Here is a 26607-nt window from a genome sequence, read left to right on the forward strand (position 1 = left end):
ATTTATGCAAATAATTCATCATTTAATAACCAAAATGCCAGAAACACCAAACTGTGTGGAGAGGATGTGGACTGAAAACGTGTATTGAAAATTAGGCCCACATCTATTCATCTTTTATAATTTGTATCGACTGTGTAATTACTGTAGGCCTGAATATGGGTCATATACTTTTCTTTTTTGAGCAGCTGACTCTAAAACAAGCATATATTATTCACATTTACTCCTACAGACTGGAAGCTCACTTAATAATAATTCGACACGTGTTTTTTAGAGCAGATCCTAAAAGACATATTCTGATAAAGTCCATGCTGCTTGACCCTTCCAAAAGGCCACTATCATATCACCTTTATAGAGTATTTTTTTGTCGCTCTATTAGACAGTTCACAATGAAAAGAAAAGAAAGAATTAAGATGTGAGAATGTAAAGGAGATGATCTCCTGGATTATTAAAGTGACTACATTATTAAGGGCTCTTAAGAGCTGGCTTGCCCTGATTGTATTGGAGCAAGTACAGGCAAGCTTTTAAGAGTCCGCTAGAGGGATAACAGTGTGAAAAGGGAACACCGAACTTGCACAGCAAAGTCTGTTTACAGGTCTGCATAGGCATACTGTATGTGGACAATATGTCGCATAAAAAAGCCTTCTGCGGCTCCAGAGGTTTTGATTTTGCCTCAAGTGATGTCACCTGAGGCAAAATCAATTGGGGCTGAAGATCGAAAAAGAAAAACATTTGTGAGCTTACCAGACCTCGGTACCCCGCTTCTCATCTCTGCCTATAGTTTGCAGCTCAAGGCTACATTACCTTCCACTAGAAATTAAACACCAGAATCTCCAACTGAACTGTCATTGGCTGAGTTGCATTGTGGTTAATGTAGGCACCAAGATTTAACAAGGAAGAAGAATGCATGTAATAAAAAAGTTTGAATCGTTGGTTCTGCCGAGCCTGTCCTCATCGGAAAAATTACCATATAGTTCGAAAATGAAAGCAGCTTATTACAACCCATATTTATGTTTATTTTTAGACGGCGACCTTTAGTGGCTGTAGTGGTTATTATAGCTGCAAAAGACAAAGCGGTGACAAGTAGTATAAAGAGTGAAAAGTCGGTATAGGGAGGAGGTCGGGGACAGGCGGTGAAGGTCTGTTTTTTGTGTTGATATAATGGTCATATACGCTGTATAGGTATAGGTAGCTGCATTGTATAGGTATGAGGATGTGTTGCTATTTTATTTTAAATTTTTTTGGCTCACCGAACAGGTTCAGTAGATAAAATGTCCCCTGAAAGACTAATGTACAAAACTACCAGAATAGTTCCTTTGACATATCACTGCAGATGACCGTGCAGCTATTGACATACCGGATACCAGATCTGTGGCTGCTTTGCTCCACTGAAGGCTCTAAATCCGACCTTACCACAATAAAATCCTTTGGGGAAACTTCGCCAACAGTCTCTTACTCAACGGGACTGTTTTGAATGTGCAGCAGCACTGGCAGTTGACTGTTTTTCCCCTCCGGATGCTTCTAATGGTACAGTAGGCATACCAGACTCATTCTTATCTTTTATGTGTTTACCTGCTCACACACTTACCGCTCTGTCGCACTCCCCAGTGGGTGTTTGTGTGTCAGCCTTACGTCACATTTGTATGTGCGTGTGCGTGTGTGTTGTCGTTGTTTGGATTCATGTTTGCAAATAATTGCGTAGATGCAGGTGAGGACTGGTGCTGCGGCGGGGTTGGCTTCAAGCCGCCAGAATTTCCTGCTCAGAACATGCAAGAACTTTCACAACAATCACATGCAATTTGTGGCATTTCCATTCTAACGTCAGATATCAATAAGTATAAATTGTGTTTTCTTGTTTAGGGGAATAGAATGGGTATAATCTGTTCTGATCGAGTTTGATATACTCTTCCTTCTCACTAGCTGTTAACTGGCATCATGCAGACGTGGCACACAGGCCACACTGAGACTGAAACTCATTTTTTTCTTCCTGCTGGTGTCACTGCCTCTCTGTCCCTCTTTTGAAGTCTCTTTCTATTTTTTGGCTGTACATCATATCAGATTGAACGTCACACCGGCAGTGGATTCAGTGGTTTGCTCACGGGGAATGTAAACAGCCTGTCCACCTCAGCTAAGGTGACTGGGTGGATAAAACACTTGAGTGTTAACCATGGCGTCGTACAAATATAATGATAATAAACCATTTTAGATGTTATTGCATTGTTTTAAAAGCCATTTAGACATGCAGCACATGAATGCTGTTGTGATATTGATTTGTACACTCTTAATCAAATGTTCAGCTCATGATTTTCAACCTGAATCTTTGCAGCTTTCTTATTCATCTGCAAATTGTTTTCTTTCTTCATTCAATTCACACAAACCCAAAGGGATATGCAGAGAGAAAGATGTGTCCTGGATACTCTGTGGGTCGATACAGTTTCGACACAACGAGTGTTGACATCAAATAAGATAATCCTGCTTGTGTTGAATCACTAAATGCTGAAGACACATTTTTTATCATCGGGATTGCATAGTGGAGCAGCAAGAAGCAAAATGCTGGCAAATCAGGCTGGAGATGGTAAAGCTGTCCACTCCACAGCCACTTTGTTGTCAGCTTGTTGGTGTTTGTAATGATGATCTCTTCTAAAACCCTCTTTTGCCGCCAATATATCATATTGCCTTTTCAACTATTGAATCCAAAGGTCGCTGTTGTCAGCTGACTTGAAGGTTAGCTTGCCTTGCTCGCTGTGCAAAGCAGATACTGAAGATCTAAATCTTTAGACCAGGCTTTTGATGTGCCAAAAGCAAAGTCGCGCTTTGGCGCACTACTTGAACATCTGTCAGAGGGTTGTGGTTTGTGCGGTGACCTTTGTGCTGTGTGGGGCAGATATGTCACAAGAGCAACATACAACAAAACAAATAAATGAGTGGGATGGAGCAATGTCAAAGACTTTGACACTTGGGTGGGTACCCTATTAGAGTCAGTAGGTGATTTGTTCATTTTTAACACTATATCTGACTATATCTGTAGTCGTGTCTCCCCTAAAACATTTTGTGACAGAGGTGGTCTGGTCTGTGGGTGTATTTTCAGCATTGCAGATGCCAATGAATGATCAGAGAAAATCAGAATACCACAGCGATACCACAGACAGCAGTATGTCTCTATGATCCTCATACTCTTCCATGGCCACTAAGTGCTACTTGTCACTTTGATCATGAAGGTGACGCTACTCTAACTTAATGATGGGCCACGGGCCAAAATCATACATCAGTTGTCCATTTTTAAGTGACTCTGCCCCCCATGGTGCCCCCATGTTCCAAAAAACGCAGCAGAAGTGCCCCTTGGATGCCCCTATGGTAGATAAAACATAATAACTCCAGGGTGCCCTCTCTACTATAAATGTATCACGACTTTCTGCCCGCTGGTGCCCCACTGCATACAGCTGGTGCCCTTTATATGTGTTTCGCCCCTGCCGCTCAAACATCCTGAGTCCGCCACTGGTTTCCTTCTGTCTGGATTATTTTAACAGAACATTGCTTTTACATATTTTCCTGGTATTTGTTGTATTTCTGTATTATATTTTAATGGGATCTGATTAACTGGGGTTTTCTGCTTACTTACTTTGGATTGAAGCACGAGCACAGGCAATGTGTTTGAAATCTATCCATCATGTTTAATATAAAAAAAATTAAACGCTGTTGTACAGGAATCGAAAGACACAAAACACTCAGCTCCCCCTCTGAAAGAAGTTAACTTGTTTTGCTCAGAGAAATCCCTGAAACACTATAACCATCAATTTCTGAGGGATATTATTATAATCCATGTTTTGTGGTTTTTCTTAAGAATGGCTTTGAGTCAGCGGTGGTTAAGGAAGCACGCAGATCTTTTATGAGTAAAAATAGCAACACCACAATAATAAAAAAATTCTCCAATACAAGTATGTAAAAGTAAAAGTATGGAATCTGCAGCAAAATGTAAAACATATAAGTTCCTATTGTGCAAAAGGGAGGCTTGTGTATATATATCAAATGGAAATAAAGTACCTAAAACTTGTACTTGAGTAAAACCACATAGTTACATTCCACCACTGTTTGGAGAAACTTTACCTGAAACAGATTTCCTCCAATTGTCCAAACTTTGTGACACTTGCTGTATTTGCCTATTTGGCACACCCATCTCATGCCTCCTGTGTCTTAAGCTTCACAAAACATTTGCAATTACAGTTTTATCCAGATAAGATGAACAGACACTTCCTGTAGGCGTAGAACTGTCTATGGACGCACTTAAGCACTTATATAAGCATAAGTACTTTTCTTTTGTATGGCAAGGCAGAAATAGGGACAAATGCCAAATGCCATCCAGGAACGGTAACTTATCATCCTGGCTTCCTGTCTGAAAGGGGCGTTGTCGCTGTGTCAACTATATAAGAACTATAGTACAGAATGTACTCTGGTGTAAGACTAAATCCACAGACTACACGAGCAAATTAAAGAGATGATTTTTCATTCATTTACACATGTAAATGGCAAATCTTAATGTACATATTGTGTCTACTTCAAGCCCTCGATTCAGATGTTTGTTTATTCTTAAATCGACATGTGGCCAACAAAATACATCATCCAGTATAAATAACAGCTCAGTACATGGATCAGCTTTCATACGGCCTTGATTTGGGTCCGATGAGTTCCAGACATTTTATTTCAAGGCGGTACGCTCTTTGGATGATGCTTTCTTCTGCTTCTGTGTTTTTTGGGCTGTTTCTTTTTTTTGCACACACACAAACACAGACTCACACACTGCACAGAGCAATGACTTGTTTGTTTTCAGTCTGTCTAGAAATCTGTGTCATTTCCATCCTTCCTCCTTTGAATGTTTCCTCCTCATTGTCTAACTCTTACTCAAAGAAGAAATACTGAAGGGTGTGAACTGCCTGTTCAACTTTAAAAAAGAAATCCTTCCTTCCTTTCTGTACTTCCCTCTCAAAAGAAACTCTTCCTTCCTCACTGCGCTTCCTCCACAACGTCTTACATAACTCAATTGTGTTAGGAAAGTCCTGCTGTGTGAATGTTGTAATCCTATAGGGGGAGAATGTTCTAAATTAACACGACGAAGGTGGGTGAGAAAAATATACTTAATTAATAATTTAGTGCTGTTAGAAGAGCAGTTTCACTTATGTATTAAGTCAATCAATTTAGATTTAAATGGGAGCTCAGCACCAGGAGAGAGTTGGTGTTGTTTACTGCCGGACTGTCACCTCTTGAGGTTGGCTAGGGGCTAGCTGGTTAGCATGCTGACTTCAATAAATATCCCTGCAACAAAATACATAGACATCTTTGAGATAACGTCAAAACTGTTATTACTTCACATTCTGCATATAAATTTAGTTATTTTTTTGAATGTTTTAAAGGTGCAATATGTAAGAATTGGCCACCTGTTGAACTCAAATGAGTAGAGGGGCAGCATATAACCAGAGTGACCCAGTCAGTCTGACTTAGCCAGTTAGCTCAGTTAGCCATGCGGCTAGCGGTCTGGACAGGGTGTTTGGCACACCAGGTGTGTTTACACTGCTAGCGCAAGAGCTTTGGACAAGGACAGGCTGGGGCTATCTGGCTAGCATGCTAACCTCAGTAGATAACACAATATATAGACTTCATAATGTCAATACTGTTATTTCTTCAGATTTTGGTTAATTGTTTTTTACCAAAGTTCTTACATTACATTGCACCTTCTACAGTGAGTCAGCTACAGTGACAAATTTCCCAAAACTTAACAAACATTACAAAGACTGAAGATTAATGGCTACAAGGCACTGGAGACAACACCAAACAGCAGTATTCAAAGCTGTGACAGTTGGGAACTAAATGGTCATTTAACAGTAGTTTTGGGCAAAAATACAAATTAATCATGTTGATGATAAAGGGCAAACAAATTACCAACAGAGTGTCCATTTCTGTTCAAAGAAAGACAAAAAAGGAAGGGGGAGGAGGAAATCCAATTCAGTCACTGAATGAAATAAATGTGGACATATAATTTTTCATTAAACACTTGGCAATAATAACTTTATGAATAACAGCAGCAGCTACAACAACAAAAACAATAATATTGCCATAATATTTATTTATTTGTTCCAGAGTGGAAACTTACATAATAAAGGGGGAAAAGCTTGAGCCTCAATGCTCGATCTGCACGTCCCTGCACGTCCCCGCTGCCCAGTTCCAAATCAGGGCTTGAACAAAAGGCCTGTGGACTCACCAGTTGCTTGTTCATTGGGACAGAGCTTGGCAGCCTGTGAGGTTAGAGATTTTTGGCAGAGGAAGGCGTAAAAACAAGTCCAAATCCAACCACCAACATGCACACTTTTAACTCAAATTAAGTCCATTGACATTAACAAAAAAATTAGTTGGGAAATGTCTCTACCCTCATTTCCTGTCGACCCTCTAAAGTTTTTCTGAGATGAAATTAATTAACATTTTCAGTGAAAGGATCAGCCTCCATTAATTAACAAAACAACATCCCCATACAAAATTTTTTAAGCAACAAAGTTACTTCTTTTGTGTCTGGAACACATTGCTATTTAGTTTTATGAAGAACTTCTTAAAGCTGTGAGCACCTCAGATATACTTTTCATGTCCAATTTTTATTTGACTGGTGGCAGAAATCTCAGTGATCAATATTTCAAAGCTTCAGTAGATAAAACCAAAAAGCAAACGGGCAGCCAACAGTATGTGTCTGCTTGGGTCCAGTGATTCTTGAGCCAAAAGTTTAATCTAGGGTTGTTGGTTTTACTTTTTTTCCAAAGATACAAAGAACATTTGAAACCCAGTTTTCAGCCTCTGTCAGTTACCAGCCCACGTGAGTGCACATCGATCAATGAATATTCACATGCAGTTGCCTCTGCAGTGGCACATTCATGGAAACTGGTGTAACCTACTCTGCATACATAGCGAAGTGTATTACACAAACACGCTAACATACTTTTCCATGAATTCCCAGTTGTTCATACGTGCACATGTAGTGCCACATGTCCAGTGTTTTTATTATTTATTGGTAAATAGGATCGCCCATTGTTACCTGGCATTAAAAACTCACAGTGTTCCCTGAGATGTTTTGAGAACAGTGTGGTTTTCTCTGGCCCTGGGGAGCTCCTGCCTCTCTCCAGCCACGCTAGCTCTTAATGAGACATCCACATGCACAGGACACTCTCTGCTCCTTCTAATCGAACAGCTTGCATGGAGGGCCACACCTGCCCCCTCCCTTTTTCCCCCTCTTTCCCTCCGCCCCTTTACCTTCTCGCTTCTACTGGCTGTTGGTTTCGCGTCTGCCCATCTTCATTTTTTTTCTTGTGGATGGAACGGCATGGGCGTCTGCACCTGTCTGCACAGCCTGGACTGTCCACTTCCCTCCTCTTCCCTTCCTCCCCTCTTCGTCTTTACCCTTACCTGACACTGCTGAACAAATTAGTCCTTGCTCTGGTCCACCGAAGAGCCATCAGGAAAATGAATTTATAACGAAAGACCTTGTCTGCTGAAGGTGACCATTGGAGTTGTATAATAGTGTTGTAGTCACTGAAAGGTCACTTGTCAGTTCGTGTAGTACTCAAGTCGGCCCTTTAAATGGATAAAATAAGGAATTTCGAACTACATTAAAGGGTAACTCCACCAGTTGTATAAAGTAAAGTGTGTTTATAGGTCTTGGGGAGTATTACTGCATATGTAAGAAAAGTGGTATATAGACTTTTGTGGCTCCAGAGGAAGCTCCATGTAAGTGGGCAAGTTGCATTGTGGGTAAAAACAAATGATCAATATGGATACAACAGAACCACCTTTTTTATTCCACGCATTCTTCTTTTCAAAACCTGACGCCTACATTACCCACAATGCAACTTAGCCAATGAGTGACAGGCAGGCAGTTTATCAAATGACATGCAGCATCCTCTTTATGCTACTTATCCACATATACAGTAGTGCTCCCCAAGACCTGTAAACACACTTTAATGTGTGAAATTGGTGGATTTACCCTTTAAAGATATTAGCAAAATCCTTTGTGTTTTATGTCATTGTTAAAAAAAGAATTATCTTTGGCTTAAGGCCTTTCTCATGTAAGAGATTGTAAATCGGGTTTAGCCCTCAGGTCTCTGCAGAGCTACTGGCTGTCAGCCTGCCCTTTGACCCATCACTCTTTGCTGTATAGTGAAAGGCACTACGCCCAATTACAAATCTGCTTTGTTGAGAGTAGAGAAGGAGCTGGCCAGAGGAATGATTAATGCTCCTGATGTGAAAGTGCTGAAGGCAGTTTTGTTTAGAGGTCCCTGCCTCAAAAAGTTCGCACAAAGCACCAGACTGACGCTGCCCCCTCTTTCTGGAACCATCTCTCCCAACATATCAGACTTTCTCCTCCATTCTGCACTCAAACCCACCTATTTGAATCCACTTTTAATTTATGATCCATTAGTCATGCCCTCCTTTTTCCTGTTTGATTGTTGTAGTTGTTTTTTATACTATACAGTATATATAAATATAAGTTAAATTATGAATATTATTAGTTGATGAGTTATTATGTGTATATAGGATTAAGAAAATTAATGAGTTTATATATTTACGTATAGCCGACGGATATAAGATAGTTAAAGCAACATTATGTAGAAAATGGCATTTTGTGTGATTTGGCACCCCCCACAGTTTCTGAGTGCAACAGCACTGTCGTAAACATAGATCCCAGGTCTGCCAGACCTACCAGTAGGCCAGTAAGTGCTAACTACAAACAAAACTCATTACATCATAACAAGGTTATGTGTTAAAAAAACATGCATCTTGAAGTTAACATGTTACAGAGTGCAGAAACAAGTGAGTGGCTGTGACAGAAACACCATTCATCATATTACAAGTCACCATACTGTCAAAAGTGATTCTGAAGCTGTTATTTAAGGTTAAAAAGAGACATAATGTTGCTTTAAATATGTATATAATAAAGATCACTAGTAATTGGTGTATGTATGTGAAGGTGTATGTGTAAATAAGATTTACTAAAGGAGAATTTCATATTTTTGTATACACATTTTTAACTAGTGAGGTGGTGAAAAAGGGGTAGGATTTAGTAAGTGTGTTCTTTCTTCTCCTTTTCAAACGCGTAAACTGTTTTTTATTGTTTCTTTTTAGAATTTCTTTATTTAATTTATTTTGTTTTGCTGTTCTTAAATCATTTTACCCAACAAGCTTTTCTTTCACAGTTTGCTTTCTTTTTGTTTTTACATGTTCAAAATAAAAAATAAAAAATCACTCAGTCAAACACACTGTCTCTGTTACTGTCTTTTCCCCCTTTTACCATGTGAAGTGACTTCCATTACGCAATAAAACGCGGGGTGTAGAATGATGTAACTGTGTTTTGACTCTGGCTTCCTCTTTTCTTCAACAGCTCCATTTTTGTCTCTCAATCTCAGTGTGATTCTCAGTCACTGAAAGTCAATTATGAATGACGGTGAAATAACAACAGGTTTTTTTTTCTTACTGTGTCTAATAATTATCAGCAGCCAGATGTCAAAACAATTTAACTTGTCAGTGTGAAACCTGGCCTCGTCATGATAAGCTATATGTCTAGTTTGGGGGGGGGGGGATAAACAGACTCCACCTTTTTCTTTTCCCTTTTTTTCAGGACCTTATTTGACCCCCTAAAGACGCCCCACATGAGACTTAAACGCTATGAGGGGATTTTGCACGGATGACCCGTGGTTTTGTGGTCGGAGCTGCTGCAGGTTACAGCCTAGAAATGACTCCTCGGTCCCGCCATGCCTGAAGGTTAGCGATCGTGGCCGACGAAGACACGTTTTGACAGATTCCCCAGCAGTGAGAGTTTCACTGGGGAAAGGGGCGTTCACCTGCAAGTGTCAAACTAACAGCTGCGCCAAGCTGTCAGATGTGGACGGACGGTGACAGGAAGCTGGGATATTGTGACGTAAAGTAAAAGCTGAAGTGAATAAAAAGTGAAGTTACGCGATCTGTCTTGGCTGAACTTACAATTAAAGTGCGTGAATCTGTTTTGAATGAGCCACCGATGTGCGTTTTCCATCTGTGAGATAACTATGTAAAACATCTTTATCGCAGACGCATCAACGAGGCTTTTGTTCTGAAAGGACGCGCCGGAAGCGCTCCTCTTGTCCCATTTACTTTGACGCCGTTTCACTAACTGTCCGCCATGCCCTGCCTGAGTTTGCAGTTGAGTGCGCCAGGGCAGCACGGCTGTCTTATATAACTTTAATATTCTCACGGGTTTAATGGCGCTGGAGCGCAACATCGCGCCGCAGATCTGTCCAATCATCGCGGATTTATCGTGAATTTTTTTGCGAGCGATCGATCACTTCTCTCTCTCTCCCCCACCTCCACCACCACCACCCCTCCTGCTGGCGTTAAAAAGTTATCGACAGATCGGCGACACGGGCGCACACGGTGGATCTCTCCCTGCTCCAGATATGTCAGCGGCGCTTGTTGACTGAAGTTAGAAAATAGTTGATATTTCGGACGATGTTTCGCCGCCGCACGGGGAGAGAGGCGGCAAGAAATCCAGCTGACATTTCACCACGCAACACCGCTGCAAGGAAGGGGCTTATCTGAGGGCTTCACTCACTGGACATTGCGTTATTTCTCACGGGTTTTTTTTTTTCGCCCCCAACTTGGACCGACGGGAGATGACCTGACCGGTGGAGCGCATCCTTCTTTCACTACAGGTACGGTTTACTTTTAGATGCAGCCACTTGTCCTCTGTTTTACTGAGAGAGAGGGTGTGTGTGGTAGTGGTGGTGGTGGTGGTGGTGGGGGGAGCTGGCTGTGCCCCCGAGGTAGGCCGACGATGAGCGTCCCCGGCGCCGCGCGTTACAGGCGCATTGACAGCCGTGCGCCCTGTGACGCGCGTAAAAAAAATATGAGATGTATCACCGCGATCGCTCGGAGGAAGCGTTTTATTTATGTGCTTGGATGAAAAAATGTTGCACAAACTTGTACGTGACGGCTTCTTATCAGCTTCGTCGGCTGTAGGCGGTGTGATCGCTGCAGTTTCCCATCGCAGCCAACAGGTTGCACTAATGCTGTAATGATGCGCTGAGCCACTGTTCCGTCGGAAAAGTACAGGAGACTGTGGCAAGTCAGGAAAGCCCAAACTTCTCCAACTTTAACGCGCAGTATCCTGCATGGACTGAATTCAGTCAACAAACTCGAGTGGAGTTGATGATGTCCTAGTCGAGCCGAGTGTTGATCACACTACAGAGCCTTCCGTACAGTACTGTGGGCGGGAGGAGGAGGGGTGGGTGACATGTCGAAACCCAAAACGGAAACCTTTCAAACTCTCAATCAGGAGAGTGCGATAAAAATAAAAATCACCCCTCATTGTCGTAGAGAAACTCCGCTAAAGCCCCTCCAGGACCGCTACAAGAGCTCGGACCTCACTTTCAGCCTCACATTGCTGCAAAGGAAGTGCTGCAGGCTAAACCGCTGCCCATATAGCGCCGTATATCCTCTCCTGTATATGCTATAAGGAGTTGGATGTCTTCTAGGGCGCATGTGACGCGCGCTGCCTCAGGCAAACAACAACAACAACAACAGATCAAATACAACTGATCTGAGACTCGCATGCATAAGAAAAATCACAGGAAAGGATCCTGTCGTCATTAACTGCTCAGCAATGCTTTATTTCAAGGTGACAGTCATTTATTTATTTGGCACGAGCTGCGTTCAAGCGCCAGACGAAGTTCCGAATCCGCCGGCCTATTCGTGCGTGTGTGACAGGAGTTTATCTCCCCCCTTCCAGATGTGGCCGTCATTGTTAAAGATTGACAGATGATTTAACCGCCGAATTGCCACATGCAGAAGGCTTTTCTCTGCAGAGCTTCCACATGATTCCACTTGACTCATATTAGCGTGATTTCAGTACATTTCGTTAAAATGTATCACTTCGTTAATGTTATTTTGACTTGCCCTCCCTCGCAAATGGAGATAGACAGTTATTGGTGACTGCTGCAGTTGCCCTGGAGGCCCATTGTGGGTTATAATCTCTCTCCACAGATGTATGTTGTTGCAAACAGGCTCGCTCGCTTATGTGAGGCGACTGTCACTGGCAATGCCTACAACACAAGTTATGCCTGAGCATGCCCTGCACTACTTGACGCTTGGGTTGAGAGGAGGGCATAGTTCAAAGAAATAACATGAGCATTATAGGCGTTTATGTTATGTAATGGCTGTGGTCTCCTGTTTTTCTGTACTGATTTTTTTTCCCCCAGTACTGCTTGGTGCCGTTTGTGCCTCTGCCATATTGTTGCAGTGTGGGTGTGAGGGGATGAGGTGGCCTGTTTGATTCGGCTGTTGTCGTTTCTTGAATCGAAAAAATTAATTGAGGAAAGCGTAGGCACGGGAGCAGACGTGAGACTTGCACTGTGCTTTTTGAGCTGCGCCATAACACGTTGTTAATACAGATGTTTCAAAACACCTGTAACTTTTTAAGCTCTTTAAATTTGACTTCTCTACTTCTCTACTGTGTTTGTGTCATCTTATCTAGCTGTAAAATCAGAGTTTTAAAGCCTGACCTTGTGTCTTTTCTCTCTAACTCTGTGTGTGTTGTGAACTCTTTGTCTCACCCTCACTGTCCTGTCAGGATAAAGAAATGGATCAGGGTGGACTGAAGCGTAACGGTAATCGAGACGACAGTCTGACATTTGGGGAGGCAGCAGCCGGAGTCGGCAGAGATACAGGTGACACAGCTGGTTCGCTGCTCCAGTCTGCGATGCACCTGCCTGGCCCTGGGTCTCTGCCCCTGCCCACAGTGTCCCCAAACGGACAGGGTGGAACCAAAGACCAGGGGGAGCTTGGAGGCCTCTTTGAACCCCCTCAGCATCAGGTCCTGCCAGACATGAAGGAGGGTAAAATCATCATGATGCAGAAACAGCAACACCAGGATATAGATTTATTCAACATAGAGGACAACTTGCCGTTGTTGAAGCAGAGTATTTCCGAGCTCACCCGGACGTCCACCTCTGTCATCAGCACCTCCGACAGCTCCGTCCTGGGCAACCTTCCTCTGCCCGACCTTTTTCCCCAGCACATCAAGCAGGAGGGGAGTTTTTCTCTGGATAAAGACTTGGAAACTTACAGCGGACACACAAGCGCTGGTCCTAGCGATTTGGATGGCAGCAGCGGTCGCATGATCGAGGATACCGAGATTTGGCAAGACCTTGACCTTCCGAGCTCTCTGCCAGAAATCAGTGATTTTGAGTTGGATTCAGAAGTGGCACACTTGGATAACATCCTCCATGACAGCAGCGGTGGTGGTGGTCCTGTCAGCGGCTTGCTAAAGGAAACAAAACCTCTCGTGAGTAACGGAATAAACTGTACCAGCGTGAACGGCACGGACCCCCCCATCCAGCATCATCCTCACCAGCAGCAGCACCACCTTCTCCAGCACCAGCAGCATCAGCTTCATCATCAACAGCAGCAGCAGCAGCCCGCGTCGCTTCTCTCCAGCGTTATGATCAAGGAAGAGAAGGATCCCGACAGCTCTTTCATCCACATCCGCACTCCCGGTGTGGTCAAACAGGAGAAGCAGGACAACGCTGGGTTCTGCCAGGCGCAGTGTCTCCAGGGCAGCATGAGCACTCTACACGGAGGAGGCCCCATGTCCTCGCCCATGGGCTACCACTACAGAGCCAACCCGTCCTCCACAGTGGGCCTACAAGACCAGAAGCCTTTTGGCATGTACTCAGGCCTGCCTCTCGGGGAGGGCTGGGCCAGGGGGAGCAGATATGGAGAGTCGTCCGGGATACAGAGGGGTGACGACGGGCTCCCTTCCGCCGCAGCCTTGGCAACTTTTTCCCACAGCTTCTCCAGGTAGGTCTCATGGAATTACTTTACCCTGCGGTTTACTTTGTCCCCTGTGAGTTATTTGGTGCTTGCTTTCATTCATGGTATTTTCTTTTAAAAATATGCAAAAATGTCTGCGCAAGGAACAGCAGAGTTGAAGATGATTCACACTCCTGCTGTCGTAGCTGTGAGAAGTTTTCTCCAGAGTACAAACTGTGATCGAACTCGCTGACTTGTTTTGGGTTTTTGTGGGGTCATTTTTGCTGCTTTTTCTAAAATCTATCAGCACAGAAGCGGTGCAGTATGAGCCTCAGGGCCGAACTCATTGGATGTCACTTCTTGATTCAGCTTGTTTGTTGTTCACCACAGTACTCGTAAAAATTAACTAACACACCCTTTTAAAGAGGCGATGAATGATTGACTGTGAATTACAGATTGTGTTACGAGTATGGGAATCATTGACTCGGTAATCGATATTCATATTGCCTTTTTCTTTTTGCACATACGTGCTGGTCTGTATTGATGCTCCTGAAGTCAAATCAAGCTCAGCACAGTGCATCAGGGCACTTTAGTTCCCTGCAGGACAGACTGAGTGTGCACTTGGGAAATAAAAGCAGTTTTTGTAGTTGTTATGACAGAGTATCTGGTGTGACTGAAACATCACTTCAGTAAAAAAAAAAAAAAAAGACTGCTCAGGTGTTGTGTGTTCTGTCTGACAGTTTTTTTTGGTCTGGAAATTGCTAGAGCTCCTGAGATGGGAGGCATCTGGCGCTTATCATCTACAGTGGGCAGACGCAGCAGGGCACACATTCCTCCAATTTATCCACATTGCATCACATTTTAGGAACACCATGCATGACATGTGTAGGAATACATTCTGCTTTATTTACGGGATTATTGTCAGAGGAAGCAGATGAGAGGTTGCGGATTGCAACGAGGCAGGAGGGAAAAGAGAAACTGTTGAATATGGAAGTGAAAAAAATTAATTGAGATGGTGTTAAAGGGGCACTACGTAGTTTTCAGACATATTTACGGTTATAATACAAACTCAGAAATATGTATGTTTTCCATAACTGAATAAACAAGCTGTTCTCAGAGGTAAATAAGGTCCCAGAACACCGTTTGAAGCTAGAAAGGTGGCACGGTCCGCCAAATATTAACAAAGTAAAACAGTATGAATTTGTGTTGTCCTTTAAGGTTAGTTTGTTTATTCAGTTTATTAAGTCATGAAAACGAAAAGAGGTTGTTTATGTAGTTTGTTCAGACACAAAATCAGTCTCTTCTGATTAAAAGTTCTTCCCCAAAAGTACAGAGTGCTCCTTTAATCACCCGGAAGAGATAAAATCATTTGTAATCTTGCATTTTTTCCGTATATCAGCTTTGGTGATTCCATAACTCACAGCAGTTACTGGAAATCAATTTATTTTTGGAAGAAAAAAATTGTGAAACGCTTAACTCATCATTATTTGTTCATGCCTCGCCCTCTGGTATTTTTCCAAAACGGTGCTGTGAGACGGCGCTTGTTATAAAGATATCACAGACTCGCTTAAAATGTGTCATCCCAAAGGAAGTGAATCATCGAGAAAACACGATGTTAATGTTTAGTTGATGTTTAATGAGAGGGGGAAAACGAGTCCTGTGACAAAGTTGCATTCGTGTCTGGTGGACACGCCTCACTTGAGCTTGGAAGCACTATACCATTCTATATTATATACTGTGACAACTGAATAGGCTGCGAGCGGGAGCACGAGATGTATTTGCCGTTATATGAGCTGCTTTGTGAACACGGCTTGAATGTGCAGATAGCAAGATGGTGTTTGATTAATGCAAGGTAATAATGTGAGTCAGCATTGTCCCTCTGAAAGAGCCATTGAGGTGATTGGCTCAGTGTTGCTTGCAAACAAGTCAAAGATGAACATGTCAGCCACTGTTATCGCCTCTCCTGTCAGATTGATATGCTCCTGGGCTGTTGTGCTGTTTATACTATGGTGGAGTCTCTTTGTCATGATGAAATATACAGATGGCAGCCCAATAAGCTGCTATTTTTTTTGTTATTTTGCTTTCCTGCGCAGGCTAATGTGGCAACAACAAGTGTTTGTATCACCTGCTAATTTAACCAAACAACAATCAGTGTTGTTGTTTGTTTTTTTAAAACTACATGTGGTAATGCCCAGAATCTGTGCCACAGCGCTGACGTGCACAAGCTACTTCCTGGTATGTTACTGCACACTTGCATGGTGTGTGTTTTCATACTGTGCGCCCGTGATGCAGGGCACGCTCTGCATGGTCGAAACAGAAACAGCGCAAAAGCCCTTACAAACAGTTCAACATACAAACAGACTGATGTGCAGAAGGACCAACTGTCAAACATAGTTTCTCAAACTGTCACGTTCTCTGAATTTACCATGATGCACAACCATTTAAATGAATTATTCATAACCAAATATCCCACAGAATAATGTTATTTGAAGATGATGCAATAATCAGACTCTTATTACCATGCAGCTCAGTTTCACTAACATCAAGTTGATTCATTTAAATGCAATTTTGCAAGATTTATTTCAAAGTAAAATCAGACTTTTGTCACAGTAAGAGTGCAATCAATGATCATTTTCATCATGGATTAATTATTTGAATTTTAAAATGTCAGGAAATGGTAACAAATGGCCATTGCAATTTCCTGAATTTCAGTTACATCTGCAAATTACTTGTTTCGTCAGACCAAAAGCCCAGAACCCAAATTCATTCAGTTTGCTGTCACACAAAGAAAAGGCAAGAAAAACTGAACTGAAACTGAGGTGAATTAGAACAAGAGCATGTGAAGGGTTTTTGCTTAAAGGGGACCTATTATGCTTTTTTTTCTTCTTTCCTTCCATGTTTTCTATACGTTATTCTGCATGTAAAAGATCTTGAAAAAGGCCACTTACTGAAGGTCCTCTTTCCCACAGAAAACACTGCTCTTGGAATGGCTCGTCAGTAGTCTCACCTAATTCTGTGACTTTGTGACATCACACCATGTCATCATGTCACATGTTTGCATAATTTATGCCCAGCTGTTAGTTTGGCATGAAAGATTTGATATAGCGCAGCTGCTATGTTGTTGTTAGTGGTGCTGTGGTCAGGCATGTGTGAACTGACCAATCAGAGAAGACTGGGTATTCGGGAGGGGGGCCTTTTAAAGAGACAGGAGCTCTAACAGAGCGTCTCAGGCAGAGGGGGAATACAGTGCTGCTGCACTTGACGGTGGACCTGAACCTGAAAATAAGCGTCATATGTCTTGACAAAAATGACAAATGATGAATCATGAAAATAGAGAGAGATTAAGTTTCTTCAGATTAATTATTTGATAGATGAATTGTTTCAGTTTTGCAGGAAGAAACAATTGTGTGTAAGTGTCAAGTGTGGACTGTGAACTTCACTGTAATCATAGCAATTGCAATAATATATATGCATACTACATATTTGCATAAAATATAATAATATATAATTCATAATATTGCGATGTAATATACCAAGCAAAGGTGAATGTGCTTTACTGTACAATATAAGCTGCCAAAAGCAGTGTTTGGTTGCTCTGCAGTTGCACAAGATTGCGTTATATGATGTATACACATGATGCTGGGTGTATCTCAAAGTATGAATGAAAAATGGCCGGCTGCCTGGTTACCACATGACTAAGCATAGCAACCGACTCCATGTACTGTGCAGTATGTCAGTGAGCCCACCTAGCTGTTCTATGGGAATTTTCAGCACACTTGGAACACAAAGTGGCTCCATCACGTTGCTTGGCTCAAGCCTCCAGTTATATAACCGATAATCAAATAGACAAATGTTGTTGCCTCATGCTCAGGGTGAAACGAGGCCCCTGAAACATTCTTTGAAATTCTTGAAACAGCATGATACTCCTTTGATTGATCCTAGTTTATGATACAGAATAACGTAATTACTTTCTGAATGTTAGGCTTGTTAATCTTTTCATCTTTTTGGTTCTAAATTTAAAGTCTCATCATAATTTCTCGTTAAATTCTTTCTCGTAAGTTCTTAGTCATACTGACAGTGAACAGGTTAAAAAGTTAGTGTTAACTGTTCGCTGTTGCTGAGCTGCGTGCGTCAGTGTGTACCAGAGCCGAGCTGCGAATGGCAAGACAGACTGTGTGTGTGTGTGTGTGTGTGTGTGTTTGCGTGTACACACAGGGATGCTGGAAGGCCACGTGTACAGATCTGCTCTGGGGTGCTGTTGCCTCTCTCTCCTCTCCTTAAACTGTCATTCAGCCTCTTCTTTATTCTCACCTACTCACCCCTGATGGGCCCCTCAGAGCTCTCCATATTTCACAGAGGCATGTAAAAGCTTCACACACGAAGATGTCACGCAAACACACACACACACACACACACACACACACACACACGCTCTTATGCCAGAAGTGTGCTGCAGATTAAGGGTGTCAAAGGAGACACTCACAGACGTGTGCATCTACTTTAAAGGATGATTGTGCTTTTTGTTTGATGTTATGAGGGTGAATTGTGTTGAATGCCAAATGAACACTTTTTTGCTAATGGTTTATTAAGTATTAAACATAGAGGTAGGGCTTTGCTGATGCTTGGTGGTAAAACTGGTGATTCAGTCAAAGACTTCATGCTCCTTTTCAAATAACTTTCCAGCATATGTCAGCTTGGCATTAATTTACATTTCCTCAGGCCCGTCTGTTATTCTATGTCCTCTGGGTGCAATTAACGACTTTTCATTTAAAGCCAAACCTAACATTGATAGAGGCATCTTAGCACATGAGCTGCTTTAACATTAAATGACACATATTATGCTCATTTTCAAGTTCATAATTTTATTTTGGGTTACTACTAGAAAAAACAGTTTTCTCATACTGGCCAGTGGTGCAGCACTGTATTCCCCCTCTGTCTGAAACTCTCTGTTTTAGCTCCTGTCTCTTTAAGGCCCCCCCATCTCTGGATTACCCAGTCTGCTCTGATTGGTGAGCTCACACATGCCTGTGTCAGCACCACTAACAATAACAGAGCAGCTCTGCTAAATCCATTCTCGTGTGTCAAACTAGCTGCTAGGCATTAAGTTATGCAAATGTGACTCAGTGATGTAGTTTGATGTCACAAAGTCACAGAATCAAAGGCGAGACTACCGATGAGGCGTTTCAGGGACAGTGTTTTCCGTGGGAGAGAGGAGCTTCTGTTGGTGCGGACTATGACCTTTTAAACTTTCAAGACCTTTCACATGCGCAAGAACATATATAACGCACCGAAGGTGGCAAGTCATTGAGGCGACAACAGGTTCTGAAACAACACTATGCATGCATTGTTTGAAAATTTAAAAAGTGTTTTAAATTTAGATTGGCTAGACTACAACAATGTGGATATTTGAAGGATATTTCCATGAAGCATTTTATTTCCAAGTGTATTGTTTACCTTTTGGCGGGAAAACAGCAAAAGAACCAGTGCACAGAAGAGTGCAAGGCACATCTGGACTTCCTCCTGGATAGTTCTGGAGACTGATCCAAGGGGCCGGTAGAAGGGAGAACCTATGCAGCAGAAATGTAAGCATGAGTTGTAGTGATGGATTCTAGCACCGGAAGGGTCCATAACTGAGAATTAGCAAGTTAATGAAGATGGTGATTATAACGGAGCATTGGATGAGGAGTATTATTATAATTTCCCCTTAGCTACACTCAGAGCTAGGTTTGAGTGTAGCTCTCTGGTTGTCAGCCTGGCTTAATTCATTGCCACATTTCTTTACATGTCGTTGCTTGTGGAAACTGTAGGTAACAGAAACATCATCATTAATGTTGCTGACAGTTGCGATTATATTGTTTCTGTTGTGGGTGTTATTTTACTGATGAGAAAACACCCTCAAGCAAGACTGGGTGACTCGATTGAATTGAAACATGATCTGTCACTTACACATTTGTGAACACATAATTCTGTAGAAACCACGAGCTGTCATGCTGTGATAATTCGTCATTATCGTTCATTTACATTTCAGTGGAACTGCATCATGACGATGATATTATCATTAAAATTAATGGACCCAAACCAACTGTAATCAATGCTGATCAGAAATTGTTTTTTGAGGGTTTTCTTGTACATTTGTGAAGACCTTTGTCTGATGTAATTAATAGTATATATTATATGTATATATATTGTATATGTATATATCTATATATATACATATATACATATATACCTTTATTTATATATATATATATATTTATATATGCATACATATACATTTATAAATATATAAATAATACCTTTATTTTGCATTTGTTTATGTAATACTATTTTTTTCCATTAAAATGATATCAGCAAAACAATTTCAGTAAAACTTTTAATTTTACAAAAATGTACATGATTTTCAGAGTATATTCGTTTTTGTATGTCTCCCTATTGCTTAAATGAGAGCATGTGTTCGAGCCTGCATGGACTCCACAAGTTTGTGCTAAACCTGATGACTCATGTTATCCCAGCATTATGTGAGAACGCAGGAAGCTTTGTGGAAGACTCTCACATCATGCTAGGAGTCATCAGGTTTTGAACACACTTGTGGAGTCCATGCCGGCTCGATTGCCTGCTGTGATTAAAGCAAAAGGGGGAAATACCAAATACTACTACTACTATTACTACTAATCTTCAGCATCAGTCCTCCTCTTTGATTTCCCTTATTTCACAGAATGTTTCACAACATGAGATAAAAATCACTGCTTTTTTTTAACATGCATATAAATGCCTCCAGGGAATTTCAGCTGTCCTACTGTAAGTGTCCTCGACAGTCATTTCAAAACAGGTTGTCAGGCAAAATGCAGATAAAACAAACTGAAGCCAAACTAGGTCAGACTCATGCCTGTTGACTCAGTTTCCTGGATTTGTAATCTCTAAGATTATGCCAACCTCAATCCACATTGTTTGTGTGAGTTCCTGTTGCTTAATAGGCTTAACCTTTTTCTGTATGCAAGGTTACATTTCACTGCTCTTTACCTGTCACTGCATCTTCCTGTTCAATTACCACTTCGTCGTTCATTTCCCCCTTCCTTCATCAGTAGCAAACACTCAGTTGACTCAGTTTTTTCTTCTCAGGAATAGCCAGTCAGGCCTCACTTGTTCACATGGGACGTAAACATCTAAACTACATGTTGTATGTTGACAAGCTGTTCTGGAATCATCCGAGCCCTGTGTAAAGTGAGATTCGAAGAGTCTCCAACTTGGTCTTCATTGTCGAACTGAAAGGTCAGGCTGATTCCATATTGGTGCTTCGCCTTTAAAGAGGCTTTATACATGCGGCCTGGAGTCACAGCGGACATGTCAGCTCTGATCATCAGCCAAGACACTAACAAGATGCTCTTTCATTGACTCAATCTTGTAGCTCTTCTTCCTTCTCTCCTCCTGGGTCACTCTGCCCTCTTTGCAGCCTACTGTACTGAGCCCTTTGATGTAGGTCTCAGTTGGGGTCAGTGCAGTGTAGAGAGCCAAAGGAGGTCTAGGCCTCTTAGCAGCCAAGCTGTTTCTTTTTTAAGGCTGTTTTGGTGGCTGCCGGCATGTTTACGCTGGTGTTGGGTGTCGTGAACATATCCAAGGCCACATGATGGATTTAACCTCTTTGCAGGACAAAGGTTGTCTTTTTATTCACTGCAAAGCATGAAAACACGGGCAATAGCCCTGCAATAAGAACTATTTTTGAAAATCTTTTCAGGAAGCTGTTGGAGCAACGCAATTTTTGAAAAACTCAACTACAGAAATAAGACAACTATTCTTTGAAATATCTGTGTTTATTTATACAGTGATCAGACACTGCTTAGCTTGCTTCGATTTATTTCAATTCTGTATTGTTTCCACACACACATTAGCTGTATGTAACATATACACACTACACCCACATACTGTGCGCTATGAACAAACAAACATATGCACTCACAAATGCTTCATTGCACATCATGTGATGCCTGTGTATGGTCGCTGAAGCGAGCTGGAAGGCATTTCTTGGTATAGACTAGCAATACTCAGAATAGAGTAAGAGATCCTTGAAGGATAACTCGAGCAGGATTCTTTCTAAACCCGTCCTTGTCTGATGAATTATGTGATGGCCAACGGCACTATGCTTTAAAGTTCCTGTGAGTGCATGCATACTGTATCTTTGCTCAAGTCATATATGCAGGGGCTTACTTAGCAGTGTACCCACGCTCAGCTTGCAACAATTGAACCAGAAATTGACAGCGAGAAAGCGATAATGGGGTGTGTTTGTTATGGCAGCAGTCCATGTCTTTCGCACCGATGCTTCGCCAGCTCCGTTCATATGAAAAATTCTTTGAGCAAACTGATGGATATGTCAGGAGTGAGCTTCACTGACTTACTGTACTTCATAAACAGAGGATTGTACTTGTTATGTTTGGCATCAACTTTATCAGGAGACAGGAAGTGCAAAGTCTAGTGGCCATAATGCCCTCTTTGGCTGAAGCACCCTACTGCAATAAAAATATTGTTTTTATTTTCTCTGTGTTTTGCTCAGAGGTTCTGACTGACGTGTTTGTTTACCTGAATTCAGAACAATTAACACTCAACTAGCATATGGAGCATCGCTGTCTTGCCTTGTGGTCAGTGTGTTGTCAGTCTTATTCTTCTTGAGCAGTTGCACTGTTTCTTTCTGTCACGTGACCGTGCACCAAATGGCTTTTTTTCTAGGAAATATTGTGCTTAGCAGAAGTAAAGTAGAAAGAATCCTAAAGAAAGAGAAAAGCAGCAACTCCCCAGCATGTTTTTAAAAAAAAAATCAAATTCAAACCCAAACAAAAAGCATAAATGTGTACAAAATTTGCATGAGCTAGCACAGTACATGTCAGGGGTTTCCCCAGGAAATTGGTTAGTGGAGGTGGTAAGCTATGCCCTCCACCACACACCCCCCAAAAATGAAACATAAAGAAAAACAAACACTTCATTTTCTGCCCTTTGTCACCTGCATGCACAGATCATCTCCCTATCATTTGATCTTACATTTGGGTGATGAATTAAAGAAAGAAACAACAGAGGCTTCAGGCAGCTTCGAAGCTACTGATAGTCATAACGATGATGGTGGAGAGGGCATGTTGACAGTGAGCCCTGTATGTACGCATCTATATTTGAACCTTTTCTTTCTTTTTTTTAACCTTATTTGTAACCCATCTGTACATCACTGAGCTTAATCAATGGACTCTATGGACAGAAGTAATGAAATATTCTAAATAAAACAAATTAATAAATGATTAATTACAAATGAATTCAAACTCTAGATTTTTTATATTTACAATAATAATGAGGCTATAATGCAAACTCAGAAATATTTATCTTTTCCATAACTGAATAAACAAGCTGTTCACAGAGGAATAATAAGGTCTCCGGAAAACTCTGTGAAGCTAGAAAGGTGGCAGGGTCTGCCACATATAAACAAAGTAAATCAGTATGAAATTGTGTTGTCCTTTAAGGTCAGTTTGTTTATTCAGTCATGGAAACAAAGAGAGTTTGTTTGTTTACTTTGTTGGGTCAATGAAGATTGTCCTCCTCTGATTGGAATTTCTTCTTCTTCTTCTTCTCCTCCAGCATCTCTCTGTGTCCAGTTGTTGTTTTTTGATTCAGTAACAAGCACCGAGACTTTGATGATTTTGTCTTGTTGTTGCTGCGGGAAAACAAAAAGAAATCTCCTGCAGGAGCACAAACATTATAACAAGTCTGGTAGTGCTGTGTTTCACTGCAAGTCCGTAAATATCTCTGATGTGTCACGACTTGTTTTTCGATCGATGAATCAAGTTGGTGGAATTTCCTGCCTTCGCTGCTTTTATTTTCCTGTGCTCTTTACTGTTGCTCTGTTCTTCTGTGTCTGCGCTGTGAGATATTTCAATGCTCTGTTTGCGTTGTGCAGCCTGTCTGCCTGTCTGCTTGTGGGTCACCATCGCTTTTTCTCCTCTCATCTGACACAGATGCGATCGTCTTTAATTCCTCCGTCTCGAGTCAGCAAGGAGGGGAATGCCCTTAATCTGTAGGAGGGATACACACACATCGTTATGTCTGTGCATCTCTCACCCTCTCAGTGTCCCTGATTGGACTAGAGGAAAAGTAGTCTGGGCATGCCAGGGATTGACTGCCAAGGTTTAGGGATCACTCTTAGTTCATGTGGTTATCCCTCCCACAAACGGAAGTGGGAAGTTTGGATTCTTGCTTAGATGATGCTTAGTCATTTTTGTCTGATTTACTAATCGTCTGTGATTTCAATGCTACTCAAATATTCAGTTATCTGTGTTTTGCATAGTAAAAATACCTATCAACGTGATCCAAATCCAAAAATTGGATACTAGTCTGTACAAATATTGTTTCAAAGGGGAAAGAACATGTAATGCCTCTGCTCCTCAACTCGGTTACTCCTCAAGAATCTCGAGTGAAGAGTTCTCCCTCTACCTGATCAGTGTCAGCAGGGTGGCAGAGTAACCACGGAGACTGTCAGCAGGAGGCCGCAGGGTCAGACCCCTCCGGCAGCAAGTGTCCAACCTGTTGAAGTGTGAGCCACCTGATGAATCTCCCCAGTCCCAGAGCTGCTGTTCTTTTTGATTTGCTGAGTGCCCTTTAGTTACAGCTAATGTACAATATCACAGACCTGCCAGCTATTGAAGCCTGGAGGTTAGAGGTGCTTGAGAAATACAGGTTAGCCTCCCATTTGAAATACAACAAATATGTTTTTAGTGCAGTTTCTTTCAAAGACGAGGTTGGAAAGGAGAGGGTGGGGGTTAAATAACTGAGATAAAACTCAATTATTTGTCTTCAGATAACCAAAAAAAGTGTTTTTGGTCCTTCAAAGGGGGAAGAGTTGAATTCACTTTGGACCTTGGGTTGCAACAGTGTGAGATTTTCATGTTACGATAATGTCTCCGAAAAATATCAGTTTCATGTTAGCGCTGTGTACAGTGTTACACAACTGTTATTATGAGTTACATTGACACTTAAAGGGTTGAACGAACACTTAATTATAATTTCACAAAATGTTGCGTCCTGACAAGAGATGGGACAATAAAAAAATCAATCGCAGCTGATGATAAAAACACTCAAGAAGAGTTGATCGTGGTGAAATTCCATTATTGGGATAATCGTGAATCTGGATAATTGTGAGTATCCTCATGTGAATGACTTGAAAATATCTGTCCAGCTCAATAATGTATGGTCCTGTCCCGAATGGACCTATGGCAGAAATGAAATCTTAAGTCTGTCACCATGCCTGAAGACACAGCTTTTAAAAATTAAAATTGGGTGTGTTGAACTACTGTGGTTTCCAAACTTAATAATGACAGGGAGATGTGGTGCCTGCTTGTAGAGGAAGGAGGAAGCTGTCTTCTCCAATACCTCTTATCTCTGTCACCACCATCCAGCTCTGTACTTTTCAAAGGATTCTGATTAAAAAAGATGTTTATGCTATCTGTGATGCAATAAAAAATATTTATTTCTAAACAAAACGTAAGGTAAAATGATTCCAGTGTGTTTTCATGCCATTTTAAGAGTGGAAGTAATTATTTGGGCCCAGGATCATAAAATAAAACTTTCATGTTGTCCCATACCTAGTCCTGACAGACATGAAACTTGATATGAACTTTGAAATGACACTAAATACAGTAGATAACTGCCAATTTTCATACAATGGTACACTGTGAAGCTGCAACCCTGTTTGGAACGATGAGATTTTGAGACGCATCTATAGCAGAAGTGACAGTTTGTGTGGTTCTCAACCCCTGACGGAGGCCTTAAGCATACATTTCACACGACAAGTTGTTCAGCAATGATCACTAGGAGCTATTTGTTTACGATTAGTTTATTCAATATTTGTCATTGAGCTGCTTTTTAGAGCTGTTGTGAAATGACACTTGTCCTTGAGGACCCAGGCAGTAGATTCTGTCTTTTTCAGTTGTCAATGCTAATGATGTGAAAGTGGGTGGATTATTATGCTGCCAAGTCAAGCTGAATAAAAAAAAGGCTTGGCAAAATGTACTTGTGTAACATGGTTGATTAGTATAGCGTTACACAGAATCGCATTTTATTGCATCAGACCTATTAATGAGCCCTTTTCTTGCCTGAGTATGTGTAGATATGCACCGATGTACACACACGGGGATAATCCTCACTATGCATTTGCAGCCCTGATTGCTGCATGTGTACAGCTGGCTATGTTATAGGTTGTCACCAGACAACGCAGAGGACCTTGTGCCATAGCCCGGTCAATAATTTACCTGACCAAGGTTACTGTACATGTGGAGGCAAACATTCACCCCCCGAAGCTGTCGTTCAGACTTGCACCTTGTGTAATCCTACGATCCATGCCAGCTGGTTCAAGGGAAAAACTTCATAATGGCCTCATTTTGCCTCAGTCAAAACACCATTAATGAGATTCAGTACAGATTCGGCTTTTATAGTCCAAGGTGCCCCACTTCTTGTTGTGTGTTTGCTGAGCGACTGCTGCTCACTTAAATCAAGCGTCATCCAGATATTAAAATACACTGCTATTAAAAGCTGGTGTAAATGACTTTACAAGACATTTTGTTATCTCTTAAAACATTTTTTTTTTTTTTTTTAAAGGTCCAGTATGGAGGATTTAGAGGGATTTAGGGACAGAAATTGAATATAATGTAGGCTAAGACAAAGAATCTGAAAATATTTACATTGAAGAAGCCGGAGCCATCTATTTTTTGACATTTTTGCTCAACTCATTAATTGATTATCAAAAATGTTGGCAATATTGGAAAATTTCATTAA

The 26607-nt window shown here is 41.5% G+C and overlaps 1 protein-coding gene across 2 annotated transcripts in view; it reads left to right on the plus strand.

Moving 5' to 3' along the window:
- Nucleotides 1–10197: 10197 nt before the first annotated feature.
- Nucleotides 10198–26607, plus strand: part of LOC141007147 (glucocorticoid receptor-like) — a 77362-nt gene continuing 60952 nt past the window's right edge. The window contains exons 1-2 of one of the 2 annotated variants that reach the window (XM_073479493.1): nucleotides 10198–10712; nucleotides 12629–13857. In XM_073479493.1, the coding sequence (XP_073335594.1) occupies nucleotides 12638–13857 (1220 nt within the window). In that variant the 5' untranslated portion in view covers nucleotides 10198–10712; nucleotides 12629–12637. The remainder of the gene's footprint in view (nucleotides 10713–12628; nucleotides 13858–26607) is intronic. The other variant, XM_073479492.1, reaches the window with a different exon arrangement.

The sequence above is a fragment of the Pagrus major genome, chromosome 13 (assembly GCF_040436345.1).
Source record: "Pagrus major chromosome 13, Pma_NU_1.0".
Taxonomy (NCBI): domain Eukaryota; kingdom Metazoa; phylum Chordata; class Actinopteri; order Spariformes; family Sparidae; genus Pagrus; species Pagrus major.